The sequence below is a fragment of the Varanus komodoensis genome, unplaced genomic scaffold (genome assembly GCF_004798865.1).
Source record: "Varanus komodoensis strain SLA01 unplaced genomic scaffold, ASM479886v1 scaffold38, whole genome shotgun sequence".
In the NCBI taxonomy this organism is placed as follows: domain Eukaryota; kingdom Metazoa; phylum Chordata; class Lepidosauria; order Squamata; family Varanidae; genus Varanus; species Varanus komodoensis.
In genome coordinates this window covers 6,348,264-6,367,468 of record NW_025335909.1, presented here as the reverse complement: position 1 = coordinate 6,367,468, position 19,205 = coordinate 6,348,264, and the positions used below count along the sequence as shown (strand labels likewise).

Below are 19,205 nucleotides of genomic sequence, written 5' to 3'. Positions count from 1 at the left end.
GGACCATACAGTGAACCTTGTGGCCAAGTGGAGACTAGAACCTGAATCTTCCCAGTCCAACACGCTTAACCTCTACATTACCCAGTCTCTCCGATCACTGGATGGATAAGGGCTTTTTAAAACTACCAATGGTATAACAATTATTAGCTAAACACCAACTTTAATCCCCCAAAACAGCCCTTTAAAATTCTTGACCTGCAGCAACTCAGACGGAGATTTGAATGTGATGCCATAGCATGGCTGGTTGGGATGGGTAAGGAGAGACTTGTCCTGCATATATCTCCTAAGCCTCCCTCCTGTGTTTGGTTGGTGGATCTCAGGGGTCTTCTAAGCCTGAACTCTTCTAAGAGTTTGCAAGTCTGAATTCAGCCCCCCCTGTGTTTTGGACAGTGCTGTCTTCGCAAGTAATTTATCTTGGTACATGCTGAATTAGCTTATCATTGATAATCTATGAATTCTGTGAAATCATAGACGTTCCCTTGTGGGTAGGGAAGCTCCATTGTGATTCTAAGAGATCAGTACAGCCAGAGGCAGGTGCCTAAGACATCCTCTGAACTCTTTCGTCAGTCTTGTAAATAGATCTGTACAAAAATTCTAGCTCACAAAAACTTTAGTAGGTAGTTTATCAACATGTATTCCAGTTATCAGTTTGTGGTTCGCCATCAGGCTGATGGAAGAGGTGTTCCCCTTGTTTTCCCACCTGCTCTTAGTTTTTACTCACTGTAGGCGATTACTAACTGACTAATGATTACAAACTAGTGTAATAGTGTAAGTGTTTGTAAGGAGGCATACCTAGGCCTGTTAGAGAGGCTAGATGGTAGGATAAAGCCAGCTCTTCTTAGGTGTAGATTACTTTGTTCTAACAAAGATTGTAATGAGCTGTGAAGTTTGCTTTCCAGACTAAATCATTCTGCAAATTGATACTGTTTTGGGGAGTGTTTTGTTGCCTGAACCACTAAGGAATAAATTAGTGCCGTTTCTGAGCAGAGCTGCAGGCATGATAGTATTTTTTTCTGAAATCTAGTTACAGAGGTAGCTAGAAGTATGATGCTGTTTGCCCCTAGAAACAGCACATGTTTCTTTAATACTGTGTAAGTTGGCACCTAAACATTTGAACAGTTGGCTCTCAGTAATGGGAAGTATTTGCCATCTCTGTGGAACAAAAGTTTGTGTAAGAGGGTTGTTACATAATGAGTGCAATACACCCCCTGCGCAATTGTGTGCATGGTTACTTTGAAGTAGATTTCACTGTACTTAGGAGTGTACTCTTGGGTAAATGTGCATAGGATTTCAGCCATATCCTGCTTTTTAAATTTGGAAGTATGCTCTGATTAGATCAGTAGCTGGGACTGCATGTATGCCAGGATTTTGCAGAAATCCAGAGTATAGAATTAGCAGGGGTAACATACCTGTGCTGGCCTGCTTATTTCCTGTTCCTTGATGCATAGTTGAATGCAGGAGCCTGCCTTTTACTAGATCAAATGATTGTCCATCTAGCCGAGGATGCTCCATTCTGCCTGGCAGTGACTTTCCAGGGGTCTTGGGCAGAAAAGTGTGTTTATAATTGCCTGTTGGCTGAAAGGAACTGGGGACTGAACCAGGAATTGTCTACATGAAAATAAGTACTTGGTCTGTAAGGTCTGGCCACTCCCTGTTGGCATCTATGTGTGTGGGGTGGGTGGGAGGAGGTATATATATATATTTTTGCAAAAGTTGGGATTCTGTACTCCTCTTCTTGTAAGTCTGGAATAGCCAAACTAAGTAAGCATGAATGTGAGGCATGCAAACTTGCGTCCTTTTTCCCTGCGGTATGCAGAAAGCATACAGAAATATGGGTTCCCTTGGACCATAGGTATTTTTTGCTTTGGTGCATTCTTTTCCCCTTTCTTACATAGTCCATGAATTAGAACAGGACCATGGGCAAAAATACTAATTATGTAGTGGATACCTAAGAGCTGAGCTGCCGGAGCATACATGCAGGTAGCCTCAGGTGTCCACATTATATTACATATTAATGAGTATCTTTAAACCTGTTAAGATGATTTTGTGGGATATCCAGTAGATTCATCATTTCAGGAAAAGCTGGACATTAAAAGAAGAAGCAGGATGCTAGTCCTCATGGCTGCAGAGGTACGATTAAAAGGTTAGACGTGAAATTTTATTCATTCCTCTCTTATCTTTGTCTCTTTAGAAGATTGGGCGAGATATCCAGTGCATTCCTCCATTCTGAATATTAAAAATAAACAAGATTAAAAGATGCTGCGATAGGCTTTTATTTATTCTTGTATCCTAGTCTTTCCTTGGGAAAGCCAGAGCAGCAGATGAGCAGCCTTCCTCTAAGGCTTTCTTTAAGCAAGCAAACAGCAGTACGTCTTCAAAGCACTCCGGATTTTTACCCCACCCCTTTTGCTGCTCCTTTCCTAAATAACAGAGGAAAAAACCCATGGTCTTTAGTCCATCCCTCCCAGCTAAAAAGACTATTGAACCAATTTGTGAAAGATGCACGGCGTCCAGACTGCAATCTTGTTGAATCCAGACAATCTGCAAGATTGCCGTCCAGGCTGCACATCCTTTTGAAGCACGGTCCAGCTGAGCTTTGGCTCCCGACTCAAGAAAAACCCTGAAGCAATTTAGAGTGCCTGGTTCGGGAGCATTGGAAATCTAGCTGTGGTAACCAGTACATGTTCTGTTCTTGGCTGTGCAGCGGCTTCCCCTCGCCCAATGCCAGATGATGGCAGATAAGCAAGGCACAAGTTCCACCGGTTTTTAAATAGCTCCGAAAGCACAAGCCGGTGTGCGAATGGAGCCTGGACCCTCTGCTCCCACTTGTGTAGGTCAGTGCAGCTCAATTTTATTCCCCGCTTTTCAGTTATTTCACAAGGGACATTTGCAAAAAGATACTTAGGTATCGTTTTCTCCTGCTTAGGGTTTGGGGCAACCATTCCTGTCCCACTCCAGAATATGCCATATGCAGCCACCTGCTGAGTCCCTGCATACACTCATTCGCCAACAATCTGGTTTAAAATCTTCACCATAAAAGAGCTGTAAAAAGTCAATACTATCTTGCTAGTAGAATATGGAGAAAGACTAGCATAACAACAGGTTGAGAAACAATGTTCGTAAGTCACTTAAATGATCCAAGGCAGGAACCACTGAAATTGCCAAACCAGATGGTATGTAAAGACCCGCCTAATCTCTGGGAAGGATGGAGACAGCAATTTCGGCACTGCCACACAGAAGGTCACCCAACCTACCTGCAGAGCGGCACCGGCTACTTAAAAGGAACGGAGAGGGGGAATTGAGTGAGCTAGAACAGGTTGCTCCATGCCAGGGCCGCCGTGAAGGGTAGGCGCGTCTGGGCAGTCGCTGACGGCCTGCCAAAAGTGTGCTTGACTTGCTCTTCCTCTGCACCCTTCCCGCTGGCTGGTTTACCTGCTTCTCACCTGACGCAGGTAGTGAGGAGCAGCAGCAGCAGGTGCCCCGGCCCTGTTAAGCAACTCAGTAGTAATGATGGAAAGCGGGAGGAGGAGCAAGAACAGCTGGGAAGAACTGCGGTCAGGAGGTGGCCACCCTGAGCATGGGGGCCCATGGAGGGTGTCTTGCTGGGGACCCTCAGGAACCCCCCCTTCCATGTAGGTACTTCAGGTGCTGATTCGGGGGGTGCCACTTTGACCTGAACAGTGCAGAGCAGTTTTGAGGAAGGGTTTCTCAGGGTTTAGTGCAACTTACTCGCTGTGAAGTGTGATTGGATCGTGCTCTTACTATAACTGCCTCACCAGCATGGAAGACACTTGTGTCCCACATTTTAATGCCCGGGTACCATGAGGAATAAATGCAAGTGCAGGAGCAGAACTTTTGGAGATGCAGCACCGGCATTTTAGTTAGCAGGAAATTGGTGTTCTCTGTGGTAGCGCAAAGTATTTGGGGTCATTCAGTCTGGAACTGGCAGTTTAAGGCTCAGAACCTTTACCAAAGACCCGCAGCCAACATTTCGGGACTCTGCGTGTGTGTGTGACTGTGGGGACTGTAGTGATGTTTCCCAGCACTTCAGAATTTTACCGTAACACCAGCGACCGTGACTCTACTCTCTTTGGACAGTCAGTTGCATTTTCCTCATGGGATGATGTGCTTTGCTACACAGCTTAATTCCATGACCAGACTAGAACTCGATAAGACGCCCCTTAACCAGTTTAATTCTAAGATCAGCAACTCCACACCTGTTTGAGACACAAGTGTTCATGGGGAGGCCAGGATGACACCCACACCCACACACACATGCGTGTCAACCCAGACAGGGATGTGTATGAGCCTGTAAGTTCCACTTGAGTTGGTCGGCAAGTTCAACCTTTTCCCTGAGGTTTTTAGGGTTTCCTGTATGCTTTGCTCCAGGACATTAAATGTGAGGTTGTACAGAACTGTGTCAGGAATACTGCAAGGAGAATCCCAAGGGCAGTGGAGGGTCGCTGCCAAATTCAAAGGATGGCTCACTGTGCCATCATTTTTTCAGCGTTAGTGTTCCAACCATGACTAGACAAGAAGCAGGATGTTGTGGCTTGTGTGCTCTCTAAATATAGAACGTAGGGCAGAGGTGCAGAACCAGGGACTGAATTCCAGTTCAGATAACTTTTCTGGGGCCACATTCCAATGGCTAAAATACGAAACGTACTGGCATATTGTTCTGCCAGGAACTAAGCTTTAGGAGAGGCAGTTCAGTGTTCTAGAATGGCAAGAGAAACCGCAACATTTGGAAAACCACTGAACAGTCCGTGGTTTTGGGAAGTAGGCTGGGCCAAAGAAGGGATTTTGGCCATGCAGGGAATGCCAAGGTCTGGATTATGACCCCAGGCTGGCTAGATTTGGCCCATGGAGCTAAGGTTCTGCTCTCCTGATCTAGGGGAAATGCTAAAATCTTGAAATAAATATCTGGGTCTCACAGTCCTAGAGAAAAGCATGGAAATAGGAGGTCAGGAATTAGAAGGGTTATAGGCAAGGTGGAGTCCCTCGACCTGGCATAGCTGAGTATCCCTTTTATTCTTCTCTTGTGCCTCCCTCCAACTTTGCCAAAAGCAAATTAAAATTCTGCAAAACCCAGTGAGATTATACATTATAAGTAACTTTGCAAAACACTTTCTTGCTGTCCATAATTTATCCTGAGTGGTGCATTTGTGTTTCCCTGGCGCAGACTTTGGATTCCTTGGCCTGGATTTTGGATACTTTTTTGGGCTGGGAGTACATACAGCTCTGGCACAAGAGACCATGGCTTTGTTAGATTTTCAAGACCTTGTCTGTTTGTGGTTATTGAAAGCGCCGGTGGCAGTTCTGCTTCAGAAATGTGTGTGTGGATCTGTTAACCGGCGATGCTTGCCAGACGTCAGATTTGAAAACTCAGAACCTGCCGCCTGGACTCCCTTTAGAGTCTATGCTGGGTGTTATGTCCTTTGGCTTTTGATCGTTTCATACTTTGAGATCAGCCTGATCAAAGGTACGCTACCAGTTTCACCACCCCAGGGAAGAGAAAAGCCATTTCTTTCTAGTGGCTGGCTGCTAGCTGCCTTGCTGTTTTTCTTTTGGAGCCATTTTGTTCCTCTCTCTTTTTAGCAGCTAAAAAGAGATTAGTTACTCTTGGAGTTTCTTCTTGTCAGCAGGTGAAGGGGGAGACCATAATAAAACAATTCTGGGGGTGCAGCATTTAGATCCCACATCAAAATCGCAAACTGCTTTTTTAAAGGTAAGGAATGTAGAAAATCGCTGTATATCAAGACTTCTGATCTTTCCAGCTCAGTAAACTTTCTACAATGAGGGTGTTAAACATCTTTCAGTCCAAGGGTCAAATTTGGTTTTGGAGAATCTCTTGGAGAAAGACCAAAAATCATCAAATGTAAACATATTTAGTTTAAAGCTCTCATTGCTTGCATCTAAGCTTTAGAAGAGGCATTTCAGAGTTTTAGAGTGGGGGAAAACTGCAAAAACCAAGGAACCATAAAATAATTGATGGTCAGGAAAAAGAGAATAGAGTCAGGAAGGGGGTATGGTCACCTGCGAATCCCAGAGGGTTTGACTGAATCCCAGGCAGGCTGGCTTTGGCCCCTGTGATAGAGGTTCCTTACTCCTTCCACAGCGGCGGGGGCTCTCCAGGGTCTCGAACCAAGAGGGGCTTTCCTATCATCTGCAAGCTGGTCATTTGAACTGAACCTGTGACCTGAACCAGTCACTGGCTCCCAGCCTCTCCTACCTCGCAGTGTCGTGAGGATAAAATGGAGAGCAGATGGATTCTGTAAGCCATTTTTCCTTGCAGGAAAATGCAGTTGCTTCATTTATTTAATAGATTTGCATCTTGCTTTTCTTCTTACAAAGAACTCAAAGCAGCGTACCTCGTTCTGCATTTCTTCCTCTCCATCTTATCCTCATAAACAACAGCCCTGTGAGGTAGGTTGCATGGCTGGCCCAAAGCCACCCAGTTGGCTCCATAGCTGAGTAGGGACTAGCACTCAGATCGCTTGAGTCCCCCTCCTGCATTCTTAACCGCTACACAACATTGCATCTTTACCCCTGAGCTGCAGACAGCCCATTTAAACGGGGGAAACTGCAGTTTCCTTAAACCACAGTTGACTTTAGATGGAACAATAAACTATGGTTTGATGTTATATTTGAGTTAATGTGTTCCATGTTTTTCAAAGGTTGCATGATATTTAGTGAAGTGGGGGCAGGAAGAGTATTTTCAACATCCCAATTTTATTACAGAATACTGTAATGGACATACTAATGTTTTATTTCATTGTGAAGATAATAAAGAAGCTTTTAGAGATAGTGCAGAAGGCTTGGTTTTTATTGGACTGTAAATTAAAGCAAACAATCACATAAAAATGAAATGAAAGCTATTATAGTATTTACTTTTTTGTTCCCTCTCCTAGTAACGTTTGAACCTAAAAGTAGTCTAAAAAATAAACGTGCACCCAAACGTTCCAGTCTACCAATTCAAATCCCTCCCGCACAACACTTAATTAACTAAAGCACTACTTGATTAAATTACCAATTAAAGTTTGCTGCCCTGAGTTACAAACAGAAATGCTCGCTCCCTTTCTTGCCTTTGCATACGACTGAAGGGTTGAAGGCAGGTCAAGCACCACCAAGCCGCGGTGTTTCCCTTTCGGATACAATGCGAAAGGCACATCAGAAAGGCTGTTTTCCATAAGACGGGATGCGTTCCAGCTGTTGTTGATAACTGCAGGGCAGAACAAGTTGATTAAAAACGGCTTGAATGTACATTTTTCAAAGGAATGGCTCCTGGCAGAAACCCAAAAGTGGCTGATGAGAAAGTGGGGAGGGAAGGATGCAGTCACAAGCATTGAAACACACCCAGTGCTGAGCACAGGTGGCCCATCCCGCAATTCTGGAGCCATCTTGCGGGAGCTGCGAGCCAAGACTCGCGCCCGTCTTCAGAACTGGGGACGTCAGAGCAGAGAGCAGAGACAAGAAGGGCTGTTGTTACATTGACAACATCCCAGTGTACACAAGACGACGTGGCGGTTCTTCCCTTTCATGCACACCAGTGGGCGGACTGGGCATCCTTGGCTCTTCCAGAGCTTCCACAGCGCCAGGTTCCTCAGTGCAGGGGAACCTCTCCTGCCTTTCGAGGACCAAACTTGGCGAATTGCTTGGGGCCACATCATAGTGGTGGAATGCTCAGAAGACTGGGCTTGAATGAGAGGAGTGAATACTTGAGGCTGAGTCAGGCAAGAGGCAACAGCTACGGGAGACTGGCTGTACTGGCTGAAACCTCATGGTCGATGTTGTCACTTTTTCCCTGCTGAGCGAATTCTGGGCTGCCATTTTCCAAGGAAGACTCAGCCAAAAGCAAGCCGACTGGCTGCTTGGAGGCTTGGAGGCTGGCTCAGAGCGGTGGTGACCAACTTTGGCTCCCAAGAAGTCGTTGGATTACAACTGCCATCACCCCCCTGAAGGCTGGGAGTGCCTGGTGTTGCAGGTGAACATATCCGAGTTGAGAAACCCTAGATTTAAAAAGCAAGTCAGGAATAGTCTGTACAGTTGAAGCAGTTCGTGTGTTAAGGCTAGGTTCAAATTCCCAGACAGTCCAGAAGCTTTTCCTTGGGTGGCTTTCTCGGACTAACCTTTGCAGGGTTGTGCTGAAGCTGAAGTGGTTGGGCAGCTCCATGAATGCCATCCTGAGATTTTAGAGGAAGGAATAAGTTAAAAATATATTCAAAGATACCCGGGCCTCCAACTCAGCATAGATTCTCCTTGACAAATGCTGCAGACAAATGTCAGTCGTAATTGTCACACCTTTCTCAGGAGCTTTCCAGAGGCACATAACTCCCCTGTTGAAATCGGACTGATAGTCCTTTGGTCGGATCCAGCAAGGCAGTTCTTAGCATTCTTATGCTGCTGTGCTCTTTCTGTATTACTGCTTCTTTCCTCTTAGCACAGGGGTGGGGAATAGGTGGCCCTCCAGATGCGGTTGGATTACAGTTCTCATCCTATCTGGCCATACTGATGGGAACTGGAGTCCTGGAGTCCTGAGGGCGGCTATGTCCCCACCATTTTCTTCATCTCATTGCAAGTTCCTGTATGGCATTCATGTCCCCAGATGTGTTGCCCGCATTGTCTTGTTCAAACATCTGTGGGCTCAAGCGCGTCTGATCAAAATGAAAAGGCAAAAAGCAACAATTTGTTTCCGTTGAAACATACATACACAACCCGTCACTTTCCAGGGCCATGGTGGATTGTGCCCATGCAGTTTTCATTGAAGTAGCGAAAACATCTGTGGAACAGGGATGGGCCCATTTGCTGAGCTCAGCAGGAGGGAAGCCTGTGGTTGCCTTGGGTTTGCCTCTTGCAGGTCCTTTTTTAATTTTAAAAAGAACAAAACTTGGCTGTCAGAGTGTTTGGGCAGGCTAAACAGATGCAAAGTGCGTGGGGAGCATTTCCAAGGGAGAATGAAGCATTCGGCAAGGTATTTTTTCTGAAAGAAAGCGAGAAGGTGAATTTAGACAAGCACACTACTCCAACTGTAAACTCATATTGGTGCCCAACTCAAAAAAAGGAATGCACTGGAACTGTTTGTGTGACACACTTGTGAGGTGGGTTTGATTGAGACATTGTGACTGGCTCAGAGTCTCCTGGTGTGCTTCAGTGCTGAGCGGGGATTTGAACCCGGGCCAGAGTGAATAGGTTGCGTTCATCCCTGCAGCTCAATGCTTTCACCTCATTTAGCATCCCAGGTGTGGCAAGGTAGGTGTATGTTGAACACTAATGAAGAGGATGTGATACTAACAGATCTCCCTTAACAGTCCACAAAGTTTCGCATTGAGAAACACTCTGCCTTTTATCATGGAGGTTCCACTTAATAGCTGCTGTTTTTGCGGACACCATGCCGCCACTGCGGACGAGTGCCAGAAATCTAGCTTGCTGAAGCTTAAGAAAAGGGCTTTGGCACTCAGGACATGCGCTTTGCATCCACGCCAGGGCCTTCCCCTAAGGTGTGTCCACAGTGGATTCGTTCATGTGCAGGGGACCTTCATAAGCCTATGTTCACTGGATTTCCCATTGCTGATAGCAGAGAACAAAAAATATTTCATCCCTATGTTGTCACAGAAAGACCTTGGAAATCTGACACAATGTGAATATACATTGGGGCGCACTGACAGCCTGCCAGACAGCCTAGCCCGTCATGGGTATGGTACTCCCGGATGTAGCACATGTGAACTGTAGCACTTTAAGGAATGTAAAGGATATTCATGGGGACTAAGAAACCTCTGTTAATTAAAACAGGTTTGCTGTAATTTTATATTTTACCAGTGTGTAGAGCTTATCACAGATTCTACCATAAACATCCCACTGGGGCCTAGCTTCTTTTGATCTTTCCATTCTTTCCCTCTTCAGATCCCTTATGTTCTTCTGAATGCCTCTGCATCAGAAATAAGGCCAAGACTGTACCCTGTGTTTTTTGGAGAAAGCATAGAGGTCAACCCTGAACCAGCACAAGAAATTAGGTAACATGTGGATTCCCTTTTGTTCTTCCTCTCTCCTGCAAAAGATTAGTGGTGTTTATGAATGGGTTGATGGGTGTTTTAGTCAGAGTTATGGGTGGTGGTAGGGTGAAAAGGACGGCTGAAATGAAAAAGATTCAGTAAGAAAACCTAATAGGGGAAGGGGGAAGATGAAGGGGTTGCTGCTTTGGTTTCACATCAGATTCATCTCGGACATGAAGCAGAAAATTATTGCCATCTGGGGAACTGCCTGAAATAAAAGGAGTTGATGGGCTTATCTCAACTCCCAGCGGGTATAAAAATCATGGGAAAAGCCTGTTGTTAGACATTCATTTGCTTGCCATGGCAACCTGGCATCTGTAGCTTGGTGGACCACTGAGTTACGGGTTGGTGTGAGTGGGAGGTTTGGCCTTTGAAATTTACCCAACTCCTCCTGATTTCTGCCAAGCCATGAATCCACCCCCCCCCCCACTTCCAAAAGCAGGAACTAAGAGAGATATTACAAACTGTCACCGGTCAGGTTCTCTCCATCCTTTGTAATTAGCATGTTCCCCTGTTCCTGAATCTCCTTTGGTTCAACGGCGTTAGACTAGCAGCCTTCAATACAAGTTTGTAAGAAGATTCAAAGATTCTTCAAAGGGAAGAATACAGTGGGGTATTTATGCCCTCGCTGATTTCTTGTCAGCTCCTACCACTCATGTAAGGACGATTTAGCCTGTCCAGGTCAATGCTTATTTCTGGAAGGGGGCTGGTTGGCAGCACTTGGTAAGGAAATTCTGCAGAGCTGCCTCCTTCCAGAAATGGGTTTCTGCTCACTTGGGGGATTCCATTCTGGATGTCTGGAGCCCATTAGCTGACTGTCACGTGGCTGGATGTACCAAAACTTGCCTAAAGACAAGGGCTTAAAGTGACATTCTTGCTAGGGCAAAACTTCCAAAGTTTATTCTAAAAGCCTCCAAGATAACTCAAAACATCGCTCATTTGGGATTCTGCTCATCCCTAGTTTGAAGTTGCGTGGCACAGCCCCAGTGATAATCCAGCGGCCACCTCCAGGCCGAATGGTGCTGCCAAAACATGCGCACACGCTTTTTAAAGAGCAGCCTGAGAAATCTGGAAGGAGGTTGGCGACCGCTGGCAAGCATGTTTTTCCAGTTGCTGTCAAGAGCTCCCCTTCGCTCAACCAAACCGTTCCTTGGCCTCTGAAGCTAGCTGTGCAAAACCCATTAAGCAGATCGCGTTACAGGCGCTGCAGGCCTCTTCCAGGGCGTTGGCAAATGCCACATGCCACACCCAGCGTATAATCTTTTTATACACAGAGCTGCAAATTCCCCAGCAGCTGCTGATGGTGCCTCCAAGAACTGGAAGGAACGAACCGTGCAAAACCCTTACGGCAACACGGAGATGCTGCGCCCGCCCTGCTCACGATTGCTTGGAAGACATGGCTGTTTTTCACCGGCGATAAAGGCTGCTGCTTCAAAATGGGTGTACTCAGAAGTAGTGTGTGTCTGAACAGACAAGAGGATATCTAGGTCTCTGTTTGTGACATCAGCGCCAGTTTTGAAAACGTTTGCAAGGGTTGTAGGCGAGGAAAGAAATATTTTATTTGATTCTGCTTTACTGTCAAACCATCCTGAGACCTCGGTAGTGGACGATATTAAAAAGTTTTAAATGAATAAATAAATATCGACGCTCAGAGCAAACCCACACACTACTGGTCTCCTCCAAATGAGATGCATTTTACAAAAGAGTTTCTTTGTCATCTGTGTCCCATCAAAATATCAAGGGTGCATGGACACATGTGATTCATGGCTGCCCCTCAGCTGCAGAACTTCCACTGGAGACATCTCAATGATTTACAATTTTCTGGCATTCTTGGAATCAGAATAGTCCAGAATATCTGGAAATGTATGTTTGCGTAGCTTCTTTTTCAGGTGTTGCTGGGCAGGTGTGTGGGACAATTTAAATGGGCTCATATTTGGGAGGGGACATTGTATCTTGTTGGTTTCCCTGGATTGCACCTTGGGAGTGTTGGACTTCTCTTACATTTATACCTTGCCCACAGGGCAAGGAGGTCATGGCTGAGCGGTGGTGATGGACACAGGTTTCAACTGGGTTTTTGAAAGGTGTTTTATATGGGATAGGATGACCAGTGGCTACTGGTGGTGATGGTTTAAAGCAACCTCCAAGTTCAGAGACAGTGACTGAATGTGGACAACATGATCACCCACATTGTGAATTGTTGTTGAAATATAGGTTATTGTATTGTCTGGATAACAAATACAGTGAGCGACCCATAGCAACCAGAAACCATGGTTTTCCTTTGTGGGTTGTTCCTGGTTAGTCAGTGTTCCTGGGTTCAGACAACATGATAACCCATCTTTCCACAACAACCCGTGGTGCAGTTACAATCAGCACTCAACCCATCTTTCACCCTTGAGTGCGGGTTATTGTGTTGTCCGAACCTAGCTAGCATGTCTCACAGAGTGAGCTGCTAAGAAACAACCGTGGGAGAAGGCCAGTGCTTCGTGTCCTATAACTTCCCGGTGATGTCTGGGGAACCAAATGGTGCACTTCAGCTTTTATCAGATTCAGCAGGGCTCTTCCTGTGTTCTTGTAAATGACTTCTGGCTGTGTGGTTGCTTCCGTTGTTATTTTAGGTGCAACTCCGAGATAAAATACGGTTCTGAGAGGCATTACAGGGACGACGTTTTCTACTGCCCGATGCCCACCATCACCACGTACCGAGAGACCGTCATTGCTGCTCCCAATTGCACTTGGCGGAATTACAAGTCCCAGCTCATCTTTGAGCCTCGCCAGAAGCCCCTGAGATTCCAGAGCACGACCATCATCTTCCCTAAACACGCCAGGAACATTTACCGAACGACCCTCAACTGCAGCCTGGGTTCTGCCAAGAAGTGGTTTGCTTCGAGTGTGCAGCTGGAGCTCTGTGAGGAAAACAGCCCGTGCATCGTCTACACAGAGACCCTTTAATGCAAAAGTTTGCCTGCTGGAGAACTCTTGACTGAGGGCATCCATTCCGTGGCACCAGCGTCCTTAGTTTTAACACCCAGTCTTGGAGGTGCACAATCCAAGTGTTCTGCCTGCTCGGAGAAGCAGCCGAGGGAGATACTCTCAAGTGTGAAATGGCTAGAACTCGGTTCTGATACCTCTCAGCCTTGGATTCAACCTGTTTAATTAGCACTTAAACGCAATCTTAATACTTGTTTGCCTTAAAAAAAACAGTGCTGCTTTTATAGGATTGGGGGAGTTCCACATTAGCATGTGGATTGCTGCTGAACATTACCTTGGAGAAGACTATTAATGTGGAAGAAGACACTCTCCAGTTTGGGAACTTAGCTTGCAAAGACCAGGTAGATGGTGGCAGGCAGTTTTTAGCCATATTTAACATTAATTCTGAAAGCTTAACTAGAATCCCAGTTCAGTGATTGTAATGTGCTTGGCATGGTTAACTCTTAGATGCTGCCATTGAAATGAACGGAAAGGCCAGTGGCACCTTTTTTGCAGTGGGTGAGGAGTTGCAGGATCAAGCCAGAAGCCAAGGTGTTTACAGCGCCTGGTGATTAACTGCAAAGGAAGCCAAGAAGACGATTCCTTTGGCAATGGCCGCCTTCTGCAGTGGATGCAATATTTGGAAAGGTTTAGTATAATGTTTGGGAAAGAGTTTACATATGAACTCATTCCTTCAGAAGGCTCAATTTTTTGACAATCAAATTGTAAAATAGTAGCTTTTTATAAGACAGTGTATGGGACCAAAGGCCTTTTTTTACTTTCTGTGATAAAGGACGATAAAACTCAGGCCATGGTTCCCCAGTTATGAAGCATGGCACTCTGGGGGTATGAAACAGAAAGCTGCATTTGCTCACAATTGCAGATCGCAGGCCTAGTATAGGATAACACGTGACTGGAGAAAAAGGAAGGGAAGGAGCTTGGAAATGGTGGTTGACTTGTGTAAGCTGCCGTGTTCTAAAATCATGCGTAGGATGCACTGCCGAGATTCGATCTGCTTGAACATCTTTTAAAGATAACGTTTTTGAATGAGGAAAGTTGCATAATTAGCATTAATTGTGCAGCTAATGTACGACAATTATTTGATCTCTGTTATGCTGCTTAGAGAGAGTGCTCTTTTGAATGGAGAGCAATGAGTTGGTGACTCTGTATCCAACAATAAGCCACAAATCCAGAAAATTCCTATTGTGGATAGGCTATTCAGTCTTGCTTAGCTCCTTGGACCAGTGGGAGTGGCTAAACAAACCAGGTTAGTATGCTTTCCAAGCTAGAGCTCCTGGCTTGTTGACCCCTTTTATAAGGTAGAATTGCAAACCAGGATTTGTTCTTGGTGGGAGATTCCTGGTTGGTTTGGGAGAAACAAGCCAGGATAACACTAGATAATGCAGTCTGTTTGGCTGTTCCTACAGATTGGAGAAGCCAGGTGAGCTGAATGCACGCATGTGTAAAGCATGCAGCATGTTCGTGGGAAACCAGGATTCTCCATGTTTTGGCTTACCTTTGTATTGAAAATAACCCTTACATCAACTGCGTATGCAGCTTATAACCATAATTCACATACTGGGGGATTGTTGCAGGAAATGCAAACATATTTTTTTTAAAAATTACAAGCCTCCAGAACATGTTATGCCGGTCCTTGGGGTGGGAGAAATATGCATGTAAATAGGGGAATAGGCCCTGAAGGGGTTGTCACAATCAGCTATTCTTCTGCATCTTGGACAACTCTGGTCTTCCCCCCTGCCTTTTAGGCTGGAAATACAGAGGAGGCCCATGAGCCTCGGGTGTTGCCTATAAGGTAACTAGTGTCTCAAAATGCCACCTTACTGGATGATGAGAAATGTAGTCCAAACCGTTTTTGTCCTGGAGCTTTTTTACATGGCAGAATGCAGACCCCGACAGGAAAGAGAGCTTCTCTCTCATGGCAAGTGTCTGCACTTCGTGGTATCTTGCCAAGAGATGATGGGCTGCAATCACATTCGTACGTTCATTTTATTTTACAAATGTGGAGGGTGAGAGGAAAGTTTTGGGGTAATTATCTTGATAACTTGATAACATGATGGTATGAGGGCTTCCCCCTCCAAAAACCTTGCAACATCTGAACGTGATTTTCTGCCAAAGCAGTATTACTATGGACTTTAGCCAGGGCAGATATGTGATAGCCCCATAATTATGGCTGACACTAAATTTATGTGTTTCCAAGAATAACAGATAAAAACGCAGCCTTATGTATGACAGAAGACCTAAATACTAAGAATAGGGTTTTAGGATTGCTTTATCTATGCTACGTTGTTTAGGGTGGTTGTTATTTTTGCAAGCAGCAAAATGAACCCCTTTGCATAGCGCATTTTGTACATAGGTAAGGGAGCTATTTATTCCATTTTTTAAAAATGGAATGTTAGTTTTTAAGTGACAGATCTTTATATATTTATTTTTGTTCATGGAGATTGACAGCTGTTCAGTCCAAGTAAAGCCAGGAGAGCCTTTCCAGATCAGCACACAGAACTCTCACGTTGTGCCTGCCTTAGTTCAAGCATGCCAAATGCTTATGTGGTTGAAATGCTTTAATTCCGAATGTTCTATGTTTCACAATAGTATACACAAATGGAAAGTCGTAGAAACCATTACAAAAACAAGGTCACTCCAGATGTTTTGGACAACTCTCACTGACCCTCAACCACAGACATGTTGGCTGGATTTGATGGGCACTGTAGTCCAGAAGCTTGGAGGGATTCAGGTTTGTGGAAGGATAGTCAGTCTTTGGTGAAGGCGATTTACCAGCATGATTAACCTCCCTGGATTATTTTGGGATGAATCCAGATCTAGGTACGTGCAGCTGGGCAGATGGAGGATTCTCTTACCCTCCCTCCTGGCCATGGAAGCCTCTGCAACCCCCTGGACACGCTGGATGGCTTGTGCAAGGGTGCGACGCCGGGAGGACGTGGCTCCTGGAGACGGGAGCAGAATTCTTCCATCAACAAATGGCACATCCTGGATCCAACCCAGTCTTCGGAAGCATTGGCTTTTCAACCAGGGACCCTTGATACAATCGCCACCAAGTTATTCCCCATGAGTGGTTGGTTAGCGCTTTTATTCATGCCTTTGATACGAAGGTGCCCTTCCGCTTACATCTTGCAGTAAGCTGGAAAGATGATTTGATAGCGCAACCTTTTGTGCAAGCAAAAACATGAAAACTGCCGTATAAACTACCCTATTAGCACTGGCTGAATTTGCAAGCATTTGCAGAACAGCCCTAGTGGCTATTTTCCTTCCGCTCATGGTTCTTGGCCCCAGCCATCACATCTGGATCCAGCACAATGTTTCCATCACAGCCGCTCTCGCCGCTGAAGAGCCAAGCCATCCATCTGTGTGTGCAGCTTCCTTAAATCACAGCCTGAATGTTTTTGTTTTTCCTCTTCCAAAATCATCTTTTGTCTCCACCAGGCTTGGAAATTAGTTTTATATAGCAAAGGGATGGGATGGTGGGGGGGAGAATTTCACTGTTTTCATAGTAGCCTTGTGAAGATGGCTGTGTGATCAGTCTGCTCCTTCATGTTCTGAGTTTTGCTCATAAAAAAATAGCATGCACAGGACAGCACATGATGCTCCATGCTTAGGTACAACCAAATGCATGTGGAAGTAGCAAAGGTTGTGATGGAGGAAAGATAAATGGTTGCTGTTAAAGACCAAATGCACATTTAGAGTAATCGGAGACAGGGCCCATAAATGCACAGAATAGGTATAAAAGTTTTCTGGGAGGGTGCTTCCCTAGGGTTATTAATGGAAGGGGCTGTGCAGCTATTTTGTCTTTTTTTTTTTTTTTTACCTCCATGGACTTTCTGCAGTAAGAGAGAAGATGGAAGAAGCAGTGGGTACAGTTGCAACTGGAAGACGACATCTTCTGGATCGTGCCCAGGTCCTTGTAAAATTCTATAAAAGCCTGGGTGAGGATGCTATCATGTAGAATCATGCAGTATCTCAAAAACAAGTTCCAAACCTCAACAATTAACTACTTGTATTTTTCAAGGGGTGGAGGAAAGTTACTAGCCCTAGGATGGCAAGGACAGGTCCTGAGCTGCTTGAAATAATGGTGTATCTCACCTTTGTAGTGGGCTTTTTCTTGCCCAGATTCAACACACCCCCCCACACGTCCAGCAGAGCCGTTTCTAAAGCCTATAAGTGGGAGCAACAGATAGTCTGCGAGAACATTGTTCTCCAGCTACATTTTTGCTCTTGTTTTCCCTAATGAGGCCAGCAGCCTTCTCCAGGCGTCCTCCAGCTCCACACCCTTCTCCAGGTGGCTTAGATTACAACACACCAGTGTAGGCAAACGAAGGGCCCTCGGCCCTGCCTCTAGCAAGGAAGCAGACCAAGCCATTGACCAAAAGAGCACATTCCCCGCATGGTCACACCCAGCTTTTTCTCTTCACCACAATCAGGTACGTTCCCTTATTTGTCTCTCCGTATCTGCAGAAAGAGTAATTGCATGGCTCCACGGGGAATTGGGCAGGATGCATTCAGCCAGTGGTCCTGTATTTGCACCAAAAATTAAGGATGTGACCTTTTGCATGTTAAGAGGGGGAAAAGTCCTAAAATTCCGAGCATGGCTTGCTGGTGGAATCCTGGGAGACCATGGGCCTTTTCCCTGCCTAAATATGCATAGACTTGCACCCTGTGTTTGTTATGTGTATTTCTGTTCCGTTTCCTTCGAATGGGAGTTTCAGAAAAACCTCAGGAGTAGATCAGAAGTCGTGAAAGTACTTTTTGGCATTATGTTCAACTATTATGACACTTTTGGATCCAATTTTCCATTCAAGCTCACTATCTCTGTAAGCCAAGGAAAATTTCAGTATGTGAAGAAGGTAGTGAATGCTGATTCAGTGGTCAGAGGAAGATGGAAAATAATGGCTCTTTGGACATAAATGCAGGATTATTTTTTATAGCTCTGCTCTGCTAAGCGCTTACAGATTTTTTTCTGTTTTATATTTTGTGATAAGGTATTTCCGGTGCCTTTATATTTTTGTATCTATAAATATGTTATCCCCACTGTCTCCTCTTCAGTATTCTCTTTCTGTTCAACTAATATAAAATAATTTAAGGATTTAAAAAAAATGCTAAAAAATCCCTTCCTTTCTCATTATATATATATATCTATATCATAATAAAAAGATGGAATATCCTCAAGTGTCTTTATCTCTGATGTCCTTTTCCAAGCATAATCCTGTAATATCTTCAACCACATTTTATTGCTCCCCCCACCTTCATTCGTTAGCTCAGATGCTTTCTTATTTTTTTTAAATTATTTCTGTACTGCATCTGCAGCAAACTTACGATGCAGATGAAGTTAAGTCAATGCAAAAATCTTTGGCACCTCTTGAGGCTGGTGGGGTGGGAATATGGCAGCCCTGCTTCCCCCAAGCATTTTGCATTCCCACGGGGACGACACCAATTTGCATCTGTTACAAAGGAGATCAAGAACACGGCAGCCATGTTTCTCTGAGGCCTTAAGGTGTCCCGGGAGCATCACTAAAGAGGAGGAAATAAAGGCTTCACTCGAAAAGTGCGTTAGGTGGCACGTGCTGTTTTATAAACATGCAGTTTTGCAAAGAGACTGTAAACAGATCCGGCGGGGAGATGCATCGAGGTCCTATTGAAGTGCTTCTAGGCCTGCTAATTCTGCAACTTGTGTGACTCTCCTTTTTAACGATTATGCTAGTGCGGTGCAGCGGTTAGAACATTTGGACTAGGACTCGGGAAATCTGGTTTCTGGTCCCCACCATGCAGCTCACTGGGAGCCTGTGGGACAGTTGCAGTTCTTCTCAGCTTGGCCTTCCTCACAGGGTTGTTGTGAGGATAAAATGGCGAAGAGGGGGGGTTATGTAACCCTCCTTGGCTGACTTGCAGGAGAGAGAGTCAGGATATAAACACACTGAACTTGAGGCCTTCCAGGAGAGTAGAAAATGCTTCCCCTTCATGCTGCGGACATGCAAGCGTGTTTCTCTGAGGTAAATAGTTCCTGACACGGGGAGCTCAAAGAAACACAAAATAGCTCTGACTGGGCCTATCCCAGAATTTGCTAAGCTGCATTCCCACTGAGGATTTCAGAAACTTTATTCTCGTCTGGGTTGTCTTTTGTTTTTTAAAGTGCATCAATCAGTTATTCAAAGTATCACA

At 45.1% G+C, this 19,205-nt stretch overlaps 1 protein-coding gene across 4 annotated transcripts in view; it reads left to right on the top strand.

Annotated features, from left to right (window-relative positions):
* Window positions 1-18,215, top strand: part of RFLNA (refilin A) — a 42,055-nt gene extending 23,840 nt beyond the window's left edge. For 3 of the 4 annotated variants that reach the window (XM_044440729.1, XM_044440731.1, XM_044440728.1), the window contains 2 exons: window positions 9,901-10,010; window positions 12,665-18,215. In XM_044440729.1, coding sequence (XP_044296664.1) covers window positions 9,901-10,010; window positions 12,665-12,998 — 444 coding nt within the window. In that variant the 3' untranslated portion in view covers window positions 12,999-18,215. The other variant, XM_044440730.1, reaches the window with a different exon arrangement.
* The last annotated feature ends 990 nt before the right edge of the window (window positions 18,216-19,205 follow it).